At 38.9% G+C, this 12,910-nt stretch overlaps 2 protein-coding genes across 5 annotated transcripts in view; both read right to left on the bottom strand.

Annotated features, from left to right (window-relative positions):
- Positions 1-829: 829 nt before the first annotated feature.
- adat1 (adenosine deaminase tRNA specific 1) lies at positions 830-5,638 on the bottom strand. Of its 2 annotated transcripts, XR_001312547.1 has the most exons (10): positions 5,267-5,638; positions 5,110-5,178; positions 4,837-4,891; positions 4,622-4,752; positions 3,794-4,370; positions 3,444-3,589; positions 3,232-3,331; positions 3,048-3,134; positions 1,525-1,763; positions 830-1,416 (listed from the first exon to the last, which is right to left on the bottom strand). XR_001312547.1 is itself a non-coding variant. In XM_014033631.1 (9 exons), the coding sequence occupies exons 1-9, from the start codon at positions 5,406-5,408 to the stop codon at positions 1,631-1,633; spliced, it is 1,440 nt and encodes a 479-aa protein (XP_013889085.1). In that variant the 5' UTR covers positions 5,409-5,638; the 3' UTR covers positions 830-1,630. The 2 variants fall into 2 exon arrangements, 1 of the variants encoding a protein (XP_013889085.1); XM_014033631.1 differs by having other exon boundaries at positions 830-1,763.
- A 2,083-nt stretch (positions 5,639-7,721) lies between these two features.
- Positions 7,722-12,910, bottom strand: part of wwp2 (WW domain containing E3 ubiquitin protein ligase 2) — a 41,854-nt gene continuing 36,665 nt past the window's right edge. For all 3 annotated transcript variants that reach the window (XM_014033528.1, XM_014033537.1, XM_014033548.1), the window contains 7 exons: positions 12,338-12,471; positions 10,785-10,925; positions 10,582-10,702; positions 10,306-10,410; positions 9,915-10,011; positions 9,628-9,700; positions 7,722-8,420 (listed from right to left, as the gene is read on the bottom strand). In XM_014033528.1, coding sequence (XP_013888982.1) covers positions 8,321-8,420; positions 9,628-9,700; positions 9,915-10,011; positions 10,306-10,410; positions 10,582-10,702; positions 10,785-10,925; positions 12,338-12,471 — 771 coding nt within the window. In that variant the 3' untranslated portion in view covers positions 7,722-8,320. The remainder of the gene's footprint in view (positions 8,421-9,627; positions 9,701-9,914; positions 10,012-10,305; positions 10,411-10,581; positions 10,703-10,784; positions 10,926-12,337; positions 12,472-12,910) is intronic.

The following is a 12,910-nucleotide window of genomic DNA, read 5'->3' as shown; positions in this document are numbered from 1 at the left end:
AGCTTAAGCTATCTGTTTTACCTGGGTCAAGTTTTAAAACACTGGGTAACCATAGTTACTCCGAATTACATATTTGGGTCAGTTAAAGTCAACATTAAATCTTATATGGCAAAATTACCAATTTCTGAAGCAAGCTAAATTTAGATCCATCAAACTTCTTCTTCAAAGACTAATACAAATATTCCCAAATTTCTTAATTTTTGTTATCTGAGTATTTTCTGACKTATTTTAACCTGCTAAATGAAAAACACAGGAACCATTACCACAGACTGGGTTTCTTTTGACAAATGAAACTGATATTTTTCGACTGCAGCCRTAGTTTCTGAAACATTTCAAATATTTCCACCCTTTTCTGTACCTCAGTAAAAAACCGTCCATGTGCAAATAAAAGCTAAAGCTAATTCAGRCTTTTTTTTATTTCAACACAGTTTATCGATGTGTGAAATGTTGATGACCATCAAATAAAAACATGAAGGGATTTTAGTAATGTAAAAAAATACAATGTAGCCACAAAATTGAATCAATAAAAATAGCTCAAATATGATTTTATAGTCTCTTTATTCTTATTTTTTCTTGTAGTGAACCACTGCCCTTTAGTAGAAAAAAATACATGAAATCACATTATCGCCTTTTAGCCTTTGGTGACGGGTGATAAATAGTTTCAGACAAGAGTTCTGTCTTTCATCTGATGATCTCTTGTATTCAATTTATTATCTTTGCTTTTTGTAATTCTGGAGGTCAGTTGTTTTATTTAAAAAAATCACAATAAAAGTCATTTTGAGGCCCTTTAAATASAAAATTGTGTTAATTTAAATAAAGTTCTGATGCAGTCAGCAAAATCAAGATTTTAATCAGAATGAAKGCATTTATTCCAGCATTAAAATTCCTTTTGTACAAGAAAATACATCGATTTTTCCCTTCGATGCACTTTTTGTCTCAGTCATTGTTTGGGGCTCATTGTTCCTTCAGTGTTTATCACAAATGGAAGCAGTCTACACACAAGTCGAAACACGTCTACATTAACAACTAAAACAAATCTCTGCTCATCCTGGTGGTAAGCTGCAGCGTGCTGCTGACTGTTAGCAGGTTAAATTATGGGGAATCTGATGAGTCGAAGCAAAAACACAATGAGTTCTCTAATGACTAATGAGTGGTTTCCAATGAAGGGCTCAACTGTTCCTTCTTTCTCTTAATAAATGAGAATATTGAACACATTCCTTCCAACAAAAAATGGAAACTCACTCGTCAGGTTTGCAGGTTATTAAAGGTTGAACTGTTCAGTTTGTGCAGGCAGCTGCACTCAGCGTGAGATGTAAAAATAACGCCACGACGCGCCGACGATGAGGAGCGGTCCTCGGGGTCTCAGAGCAGAGACTCCCGCTGTGGGAAGCTGAAACATCCTGAAGCACGGAGCAGCTGAGCCAACAGACATGAAGGAATCACATTTAGCATTTTATTMAACACCAGAATGTCTCTTCTGAAGAGAGACTTTTCCTGCCTCTCCATCTGTGGGAAAGACGATACCTGCTGGCTGGTGGCTATTTTCACCTGCCGACCTCCAGGTTTGTGTTGCAACAAAGACGGCGTTTCACGGAGCCAGACAAGGACATTCCTGCTGCGGAGTCAGCTTTCAGTGAAAGTTGAGCAGCTTTCTGTCGCTGCGACGCCACAGAGGGAAGGCCTGACTGCGCAGCTGCTGCCAGGCCTGCTGGTACCCCCGGGACGCCTGCTTGTAGTCCCAGTAGGTCTGCAGCTGCGCCGACCTGAACACAGAAAACCAGAGTCAGGAGGGGGAAACTGGGGGTCTCACGGGTCGTTTTTAACAGTTTTAAAAGTTTCAACACAATCTGAAAACACATGCGTGCTTGTGAAATTTGACTGATCTGAACCACTGCAGACACAGGTATCATATCATCWGAGATCATTACTCTGGTATTTGAGTCGGGTTGTGGGGCAGCAGCTTGATCAGGGTCAGACCTCTCTCCTCTTCTGGGAGGATTCCAAGACGTTCCCAGATAACAGAGATAGTCTCTCTAGAGTTCCGGTTCTTCACCAGGGTCTCCCCCCAGTTGGACATGCCTGCATCAAGGGGGCATCCTTGTCAGAAGTCTGAACCGCCTCAGCTGATGTGATCTACTCGAGTCTCTCCTGGAGAACTGAGTGGGGTGGGGGTCCAGCTACCCTTCAGGGAAAACTCATTTCAACCTCCTGTATCTGTAATCTGGTTCTTTGGGTCACTACCCAGACTTCATGAGCACCGGTGAGGGTATCTGTTGATCCCCTGCCCCATTCTTCCCTCATATGTGAACCAAACTCTGAGATCTTTGACCTGCTCCACTTGAGGAGGTTGTTGTTTTTAGTTTCTCGCTCAGCTGAAGAGTTTGGATCTGAAGTAAATAATTACTGACTTGTTTGTCTTCAGCTCTTTGTGACTGTAAAGAATAAGAATATTTGCTAGTTTCTGATTTTTTAGAAAATCTTGTTTTGTTTGCTGAAGTTGCACAACGTACACACACACACACAMRCGAGTGCACACAAACAGTAAGAATTCCTTCCATTATTTCAGAGTACATTCTGTTTATTTATGTCTATTTCCTGAAGACGTAAAACCAAGTCAACAATGGAGGGGGAGTGGTGGCTGTGTGGCGTAATTTAGGGACAAGATGTTCTGTAAGAATGTRTTTCAACAGTGTTTTATTTGTTTTGAAAACTTTCTGTAACACGTTTAAYGGAGGAAATTAAAAAGGTTTGTCTTTTTTTTAAATATATTCTAAAAAATTCTATATTTATCAAATTCATAAGTCACATATTTGAAGATATGTTTATAAWTTAATTATAGTTTCCAACTAATGATCTCTGAAATGTGTTTTTGGTCACACTGAATATCCCTAATTTCTTACATTTTAATTATTACAACTCTATGACAAATACATCCTAGTTRTATTATGTCTGAGGGAAACAAACTACTAAACAGCTTTGAGTAAACAGCAGGTTGTCATAATATTTACAAAGAATAAAACACGTCTGATTGGTGTAGGCTAAGTTACCTGAGAGAGTCAGGGAGACATAAAGGCTCAGTTTTCGCCACCAGAGACAGAAATGAATGAAAAAGCTCCAGTTTACACAGAAGAGATCTGAAAATACACAAACATAAAAAATAAAAGCCTTCAGAGATAAAAAAAAAAAAAATCATTAGAAAGTAAACTATGTCTTACAACAAGCAGACCTCACCTGGATTTAGGTGTTCCCATAACCTTCTTGGTGACTCCATGTTTGTACCCGTTAGCAGTGACATCTAGTGGCTGTTCTGCAACATTACACCAGCTTATGGCTGAAACAAACGCTGTTATTTACTAAACAAAACCACACAGATGTTTCAGAAGTATCTGTTTAGATGATTATTATTGATTAAAGCGGATTGTTTTGTTTCTTAGTGAACACACCTGCTCCACAGGCAGAGACACGTCCTTGACTGGCTCGGTGTTGAAGGTTGATCTGGYTCTGGCTAAAGGGAAACTCCAGGCTGGACTGAAGCAGTTCTGGTGAACATACAGAGAAACCAGCAGGGAGGTCTGATACATGAGAGCACCTGCGAGTAAAAAAAAAAAAGATCAAAACCCAAAAGATTTAAGGAAAGTCAGCTGGTAAACAGATTGATTAGTTGCTGGTAAATTAGCTAAAAGTAAATAAATATTATTTCTGCACTGAAATATTTTAAAGGTGGCATGAAAAAATTATCCAGAAATAAAGAAACACGTCCAATAAAATCTTCTTGTAGAAGAAAAGTCCTCACCTGCTGATCAAAGCTCGGTGCATCACCTCCTGGCTGTACTGACACTTGCCCACCACCACGGTGCTGAAATAGAGGGCCTCCTCCAGGTAAAGGGCCAGCAGAGCACCCTGAAAGCCCACCACTCCCCAGCGAGCCAGTTTGTCGCTGCAGGACAGGGACAGCGTTGGCTCTCCTCGGCCCGGTTTCACACGGAGCACACCGGTGCTGTGGTACCCCACCCCTGGGTGCAGAGGGTCCACCGGGCCGCCCGGGACACACTTGGCTCCGGTCCTGTGAATGTCCTGGACCTGCTCGGTCTGACTGGAGTCCGCAGAGCCTCCTGATGCAGCTTGTGAAACATCGTCCGGCGTTTTTGACGAGTCGCTCTGTGAAATCGGTTCTGTGTCGTCGTTCTTCGTTTTTTCTGCGTCCTTTTCCTCGAAACGAGGCAGCTTCAGGTTTCCTCCTTCACTCGGTTCTTCTGCTTTCCTTTTCATGTTCCTGCCTCCATCACTGCCCTCACTGCTGCTTACAGATGTGACAGGAGGGCGGGGCTTAGACTGGCTGTCAGTCATCGGAATGATGGAGGCATCGCCACCTTGTGATAAAAAAACAAGTTATCAGATTCTGTTTAAATAGCTCTACTGGACCAGGGGTGTGCTGCCTTTACAAAAAACTAAACATGTTTGTTAGGTAACTCTAACATGTCTCTATGTGGGAGTGAGAGCGTGAATGGTTATTTGTCTCTACGTGGCCATGTGATAGATGTGTGCCACCTCTGCACTGCTGGGGATCATCAGTTCACCCACAACCCGAAAGGAAAAAACGAGTAAAGCATCCTTTACTTACAGGGAGTGTGACTGGTGAAGAGGAGGAAGGAAACTCCTGGCTGTAGCCTCCATTTTCCTTGCTGACCAGCTGAACAGAACACGGAGTTGCTCTGACCGCAAACGGCTCTCTGCAGCTCATGGATCAGATACCTTCAAATACACACATTAGAAACAGTTTGAACTCGATTCACGACCTCTGTCAAGAGAAAGAGTCAAAAACAAAACAAACAATACCTGATACAGCCCCTTCTGGCGATGACCTCTGCATGACTGTCATTAAGAATATCACCTAAATGTAATTAAAAATAAACATGCTGATGAATGGAAAACACACTACATTTAGTTTTAAACACTGGTTATCATTTAACTGAAGTATATTTTAAGTTATAGTCTGTATTTCCCCCAGAACTCAAAATCTTTACAAAGAATCTTGATTATGTATAAACTGATAGAAAGACTAAATATTAAACATGTACCAAAAACTAACAAAATAACAAAAGCACATACCATTAGGACTCATAGATGCTTGTCCAATACATTTGGTCCCCGTTCCCATGGAAACAACCTCCTTCTCAACTGATGTGTGTAAAAAAAAAAACAAGTGGCAGCAAAGAGTTTAGTTTAAATGCAAGATCATATTGTAGTATTTATTCTGCTGTCTAACCTGAGTCAGAGTTCGCACAGCGGGTGATTTTGAGCACAGCGGCCAGCAGGGTCCACTCTCTGCCCGGCTCGGGCTTCCCTCGCCGGGGCAACCGGCTGAAATGATCGTAACACAACCGGGCGACTTCATCCGCGTTTATCATTCTAAACGAGTAAAAAGTAGTGCGAGTGAAGACAAGCGAGCAGCACAAATGTGAATAAAATTAGTGGAGATTATTTTATTTTGCTCTTTTCCCACAGAGACGTTTTTACACTGGTTCAAGTTTCAAGAAACAGAACTTCTCTGGCGTCGGGATGAATCACTTCCGGGTTGAGATGGCAGAAAGCGTGACCTTCACAATAAAAGTCTTAGCTATGTGAAGATTTTATTGTGTTTATTTATTTTCATTCAGCAGCTTGCTATTCCCCCCATTTTTAATCTACTTTGAAAAAATTACTTGTTCCTTTCCATTTTCATATATTTTATTTTTTGTTGTTTATTGAGCCACCAATTTTTGATGAAACACAAACTAATTTTGTCCTGATGCATCTCAGTAATCCAGGTAGGAAAAAAAAATCAAAAAATAAGTAGGTCCTCTGGATGGCTTCTTTAGTGAAATGTTTCGTCTCTCATCCAAGAGACTTCTTCAGTCTGATGAGTTTCAGGTGAACTCAGCCTTATAAGCACTGCCTCCACCTGGACAAACAGGTCAGTCATATGCAAAAGAGGGCCATCGCTTAACAATAGGCTTGACAAACTAATTTTATTGAAAAATTGGAATAAAGGCCACCTTTATTCCAATTTTTCAATAAAATTAGTTTGTCTCATAATATGGGAAGAATAATATTTAAGTGCTGTTTTACACAGCACTTGAATGTTATTCTTCCCATATTGAGGCAACGATTTCAATAAAAATGCCTAATATCACTCCAAATACACAACCATAAGCAAATCCAACTAAACTGGCTCAATCACCTATAGACAGTCCATCTGATGTTGAGCACAGAACCATCATAATTCTGCCTCCACCTGTAACAGGTCTGAGCTTCATCATGAAATCTGGCTTCTCAAGGGGAAAAAAATCTCACAAAATACATAGAAAATTTATAAATAAAACTCTGTTAAACGACTTTATTCATTCTAGCCTCAATCTTCTGTCATTTGGCATCTTTTTGTTTGCTTCTGTGTCTTTCTCACAAATACATCATTATTAATTTGCATCTCAAAGTCATTTCAAACAGTAGGAGCTTTTGTCTCAGGGGTCTCAAACCTCCAGGCCCGTGTGTGCTCAGTGAGTTGACTCAGTAATTGTCCTTTGTTGCTTTGTACATCCCAACTTTTTTCCGCTGCTTAAAGCTCCAGTTTCAGACGGTAATCACTGCTGGCCTGCAGGCGTTCTGAACAACCAATGGCACACTGACAGTGGGGATGACATGACCAAAAGTCTGTTTGTTTGGTTACATCCAAGCATGTATTTTCAATTACTGAGACCCCGCAGGCCAAACCACAAACTGAGTCCTGATGAGTGGAAAATGCTGCCGGGTTAGGCGAAGCTCTATCTCTGACAACAATCGCTCCCTTTGGACTAGTTTTAGTATGTAAATTCAAATGAGCTGGATTTAATTATGTCAACTTTATTCAAGTTATCTTTGATGTTCCAACATGTAATGCTCTTATTGTCTGTAAGAGGTACAAATAAAAAAGTATTTGGTTGTATAGTTGAGTTGCAGATCACTGAGAATACATAAAAAACTGTAAAGTTTTGCACACTTATACTGAGTTTGATCACTGTGTTTCTTAAACAATCTTTCAGAACATAAAATCTTTGCATCAGCTCTTTATGAGGTGAAAATACCAACAAAAAAGAAAATAGTGGCTGAGTTATTGATGAGGTTCTGGACCATTCTGAACCTAGGCTAAAAAATTCATATTTTTTTTCATAAATCAAATAAACAAAAAACTTCCCTGATGTAGGAAATTTTGAAGTAAAAGATGATTTCATGAAGGTTTTTTTTTTAACCTATTTTTTAACATTTGGAATATTTGTGACAGTAATTAAAATCTTAAGTTTCCACAATGAAATCTGACACTCATTCCTTGTTATTTGATCATAATGACAAGCGTCAACGTGAGACGACTGTTAGTTTCACCAGGAAAATCTCATTACACGCTTTTAAAAATAAATAATTTTAGGTTTACACTGAATTAATTATGAACTGTGGTCACAAAAATTTTGATAATTAGATGAAAATATGGAATTAAAACACTTCAGAACTTTCAAAGGCTTATTTGATGATACATTTTCAGAAATATTAGTTAATAAAAGCTAACCGCAACTGATGTTTTATCACAACTTCTTATGTCTGATTTTATCAAGTTCCTATAGACTCTTTGTGCAATAAAATCTATTGATGGTAATTTTACCAAAGTGTGTCTGAATCATGTTAAACTGTTACACAAAAAGCATCGACACAGATTACAACTGAAATCGTATTTATTTATGATCTGTACAAGAAGAAAACGCCGACTTCCACAATTAACAGAAAAATAAAAAATAAGTTCTCCTCTCTCTAACCTCTGTAACAGAGGTGCACTAGTTCCTGATAACATCTCAGTCCCTCTCGTACGCTGCTGTTTTTCTTTAAAATGTTAAAAAGTGGTTTTCTCTCTGGTAGACATGTTATACTGCATCTGCGGGGAGCTGTGCTCGGTTGTGTCATCTTTGAGGCTATAACGCCGTCGGGTTGTTGGTGCGGTTTCTAAGCTGGGGGTGGAGCTGTGGGAGGGGTGCATGTGCCATCCGGTCAAACTCACGCAGATGAAACAGCATTAACACGAGGAACTACACACACACACACACACACACACACACACACACACACACACATACATTCACATTCACACAAACAAACACACTCATCCTCCAATAATTAAGTTCATAAAGACGATCCTGCTGCAGGTCAGGGCTTCAAAATGAAAACAAAACAAAACAAAAAAAAGGCAAAATCAGATCGATAGGTAAAATGTTGTTGAATTAACAGAAGTTATTTTGCAGTTTAATTTCTGTTCGATGCGTCACTCCTGCCCGAATCCCTCCGTCTCCTCGATGGCAAAAAGGAGCTTCTCTCGAAGCTGCTCCAGACTTCTGTAGGGCGGCAGGTCTAGACGATTGAAGCTAAAAAAAAAAAAGACAAATAGGTTATTGTTAAAACACTTAAAACACTGGAGAAGAAATTTAGATTGCAGAGGAATTTCTCCACAGAAGCTAGTTGAGTGATTTTTGTAACAAAATTAATAAGAAATTATACGTTTATTCAAAAATTTGATCCAATCTGACATCTTCTGTTTCAAATATCTATCTTCATGCCATTATACTCTCAACCATGTCGTACTGTTTACCTGTTTGATCTCTTACAACAAATGAAATCTTAGAACCCATAGTTAGGCTCTACAACAGGGCCTACAAAATTCATAAAAAACTTCCTGGTTGGACTCATCACTGTACAGGTGACTTTTCAGAATTATGTTTTGTATAGTGGTATTAATTTATATTTTCAGATCCTCCAAGTTGCCAATTATGGAACTCTCTGTGCATTGYTGCCCAAATCAAATTCTGGAAGTGGTCATTCAACTGGATCTGTTACAAAAGGACAACTGATATTACCAACTTTTAAAAACTGTTACAGCCAGAGGTCTTTCTTCTATGTTTATATTAAAGCATGGAATGACATTCCTCAAAACATAAAGTCCATTTCAAAACTACAGCCCTTTAAGAAGAATCTTGTCTGCCATCTGCTGGACACTTTTTGTTGTGCTCATATTTAGACGTCCGATTTTGCAAATGCTGCCTTTTTGAAATTTGTTATGCTTGTTTGTCTTTGTGTCTATGGTGTATAATGATGTGATTGTGATGCTGTAATTCTGAGTGTTTTATGTGCTGCAGAACAGGAACCTGCTGTAAAACAGCAATTATGCTGAGTCAGGCTTGATTTTTAATATTCTTTTCCTGTTAAATAAATAAATCAAATCAAATCAAATCAATATCAGCAGAAATTAGTCTTTTTTGCCACCACTTCTGCAACTTAATAACTTTAATTAAAAAGTTATTATTTTTCTCTGCACTTTAATATAAATAAAAACAGACAGACTGCAGGCCTGCAAGAAAAAAAAGTACCACAGGAAACGGTAGGTATGGTTCTAACTTAGTCAATTTTACAGATTCTAAAATCCATTTATTTTAAACAAGTCATTCAATTATTCATGCAAACAGCTTAATTCAAATATACATACAAATATACAATATACAATATACTCCTCTATAAATTCTTAAAGAAAAAGAAAGAAGTATACTGTTTACACACAGCAGGGACAGAGCATCTCACCATGTGTGACTTCTTGGAAGCCAAGTCTCCTTTCCAACTTTGTCGATGCAGAACTTCTGCGGACCGTTACTTCCTGCAGGAGTGAATCAAAGGTTATGTTTAAGCTTGAATTTTTTATACAATTCTTTTTTATTTTTTAACATTGAAATTCAAATTAAAGCATAACCCATCTGTAATGTGATTTCAGACTTTTAATGAGAAAAATCCCAAGAACTGTATTTTTATGTCAAATTTTGCTGAAAGACAAGTTAAATCCTGTTATTCTGACATGGACACACTGAGTGTACCTATGAGCTCAGCAAAGCCTCCCACCGGCAGCCGACATGTTCCTGTTACAAACTGGAGCAGACGGATTCTCTTCTCGTTGTCCATTTCTTTCACAACCTGCAGAAGCAAAAAAATAAAAAAGGAAAGAAAAACAACAACCTTATTTTATAGAGATCTCCTTTTAAGATGTTTATAAGTCTTCTGATACTGATCTAAATAATCTAAAGCTGAGACCAGGGAATGTTACTCTGGATTTATGATGTTTAAGAGAAAAAAGTGGCAATTTATTGACACTGCACATGTTAAAGTCTCACTGATGCTTTGTTCAGGACTCTGATCTAATTTCTTACAATAAAGATGGATAATTTTATTTTTTATATTAATCTATAAGTGTGTTCAGTGTGTCTGTACCTGCCAGAACCAGTGGATCTGCTTGCTGTTCTTGGTGTAATGTCTATAGATGGTGTTCTTCTGCCAGTCGGCCATATCGATCTCCTGCATCCCACAAAGCATCAGCTGCCACAAAGAAAGCAAAGAAGCAACTTTTATAGATTTACAGATTTTTTCCCCATCAGATGTTTGTTTATTTTTCTTTGTATGACTTAAAAAGTCCTGGGTTTTGTTGTTTTTGTTAATTGTATTTCAGAGCTTAGTTAAAGGCCTGGGTCAAGTAAATTTCATTCTCACCTCCAGCTCCTTCTCATCAAAGTAGCGAAGCCACTCCAGAGGAACCACCTCGTTGAAGCCGTCCAGGAAAGCTTTGGTCTGTTCCTCGACCCCTCGGGTGAACCTCCAGTCCGTCAGCAGGCTGCGGCGGGAAACGACAGCTCGTTTAGAAAGTCTGATCTTCCTCCCGCTCCGCTCAGCTCCAACAACTTCTGCCATCTCACCTGATGTACTCCTCCTTGTTTTCCTCCGTGACCAGCTCGTTCTCTCCGTCGTCCTTCAGCTGGTGAGTGGAAACCTTCCCCAGGATCTCCATGTCCTGAGCGAAGTACAGCTCCACTCCGCACTCCTCCAGGTTGTTCTCTCTGGACAAACAAACACATTTTAGTTCCAAAAACTGCACACGTTTATTCTCATTCGCCAAATCATCTGGAACTAACCAGAAGTGAGTAAACTTCAGGATAGAGCTTTTTATTTTTTAAATGCAAAAAGACTTGTTTTAACCAAGATGTCACATGCTCCTCTGCGCAGCATTTCTGATACAGATCAGAAAACTTTACGAGGAAGGAGAAAATTCAGGTTTTCTGTGAGTTCATTTACAAACTTTTAATCTCTTCTAGCAGAGTCATATTTAACATGAACTGTAAAATGGTAAATGTGTTGAAATGGTATAGCGCCTTATTAAATCCACTTGGACTCCAAGGTGTTCATTCACGCACACATCCACACACTGATGGTGGCTGCCCTGGGTCACACTGACAGAGGCGGGGCCGCCATGCACCGGYGTCACCGGACCCTCTGACCACCATCAGTAGGCAAGGCAGCTGAAGGGTCTTGCCCAAGGACACAACGACTGAGACGGCTGGAACAGGAGATCGAACCGGTGACCTTCTGGTTTCAGGACAACTCCCCTAACCACTCCGCCACAGCCGCCCCTGTACTAATTTAAATGTCTACAATTGTATAAAATATATTCAAAATAAAGAAGGATTATGTCTCATTGAAATAACTTTTTCTTTACGGCATTTTTAAGCAATTTCTAAACTTGGCATCTGAACCCAAAATATTTTTAGAAATATAGAGAGTGATAAACTTTTAATAAAAAAAACATTACTTTTTAGTTTAAAGATGTGAAATCTGGTTTGACTTCAAAACGAATCTCAAGAAATTATGAAAATGAAAACTTGAAATATTTATTTTTAAAAACCTGCTTGCTCATGAGATGATTTCTAAGCCTTAACTTCTAAATTAAGTGTTAGTTACTCTTGCGAATATAAAACAAAACAAAAAAAAATTATAGAGGCTTCCTGTCAAATTCATAATTCATTTAAAAATGTTACTCTTGACTTTTAGAGCTTTTAATGGACAGGCTCCTCAATATATCACAGAAATACTGACTCCTTCCTCTTCTGGCTGCAATCTTCGATTTTCAAGTCAAAATCTCCTGAAGGTTCCTAAAACCTGGCTTAAAACTTGAGGGGACCTGTCCTTTCAATTGTGGACCGCCGTGCTCGTGTCTCCACGTGACTGACTCAGCTGACTTCTTTAAGCAGCAGCTTAAGACTCTTATTCAGACAAGCTTTTAGCTAAATGTATTAATTAGCATTTTATTAGTTGCAATAACTTGTTTTATTATAAGCTTTTTCTGCTTATATTGTTTGTATTTCTATTATTTCTGCTCCTTGTGAAGCACTTTGTGAGGTCTATCTGTGAAAAGTGCTCMATAAATAAAATCTACTTACTTAAAACCACAGATAAAAAAACCTTCATTACTTACTTGACCCACATGATGGAGTTGTAAAACTCCGGGTCTATGGACTCCAGGTCTTTGAGAGTCGGCTTCTTGTCCAACATCCGCTTGTAGAACGGCAGCGTGAAGCCGGTGTCGATGAACTTTCCGTGGTACAGAGCCTGCAGGGAGGATAGTTTTCATTAGAAATTACAAGGAGGAACACCACCTGGAGGTCTCCACTCATATTTCTTAATAAATAAACACCAGGACTCAGGCGGTGAAGCTGATGATGTGTCAGGTTGGAGTTACAGGATGTAATAAAACAGAGACAAATCTTTCCTCCTCCAGCTGGGAGGTTTTAGTGTTTTTATGGCCTCTGCTAACATTAAAATTTCAGGTTAGTTTTCCTAAACTAGTTCAAACATTTTAATTCAAGACGTTCAGTGTTTGTGCTGATGATTGATTTGATTTGATTTATTTATTTATTTATTTAACAAGAAAAGATTATTAAAAATCAAGCCTGACTCAGCATAATTGCTGTTTTACAGCAGGTTCCTGTTCTGCAGCACATAAAACACTCAGAATTACAGCATCACAATCACAGCATCACAATCACAG

The sequence above is a fragment of the Austrofundulus limnaeus genome, unplaced genomic scaffold (genome assembly GCF_001266775.1).
Source record: "Austrofundulus limnaeus strain Quisiro unplaced genomic scaffold, Austrofundulus_limnaeus-1.0 Scaffold7, whole genome shotgun sequence".
Taxonomy (NCBI): Eukaryota; Metazoa; Chordata; class Actinopteri; order Cyprinodontiformes; family Rivulidae; genus Austrofundulus; species Austrofundulus limnaeus.
This window is presented reverse-complemented; position numbering and strand designations above follow the sequence as displayed.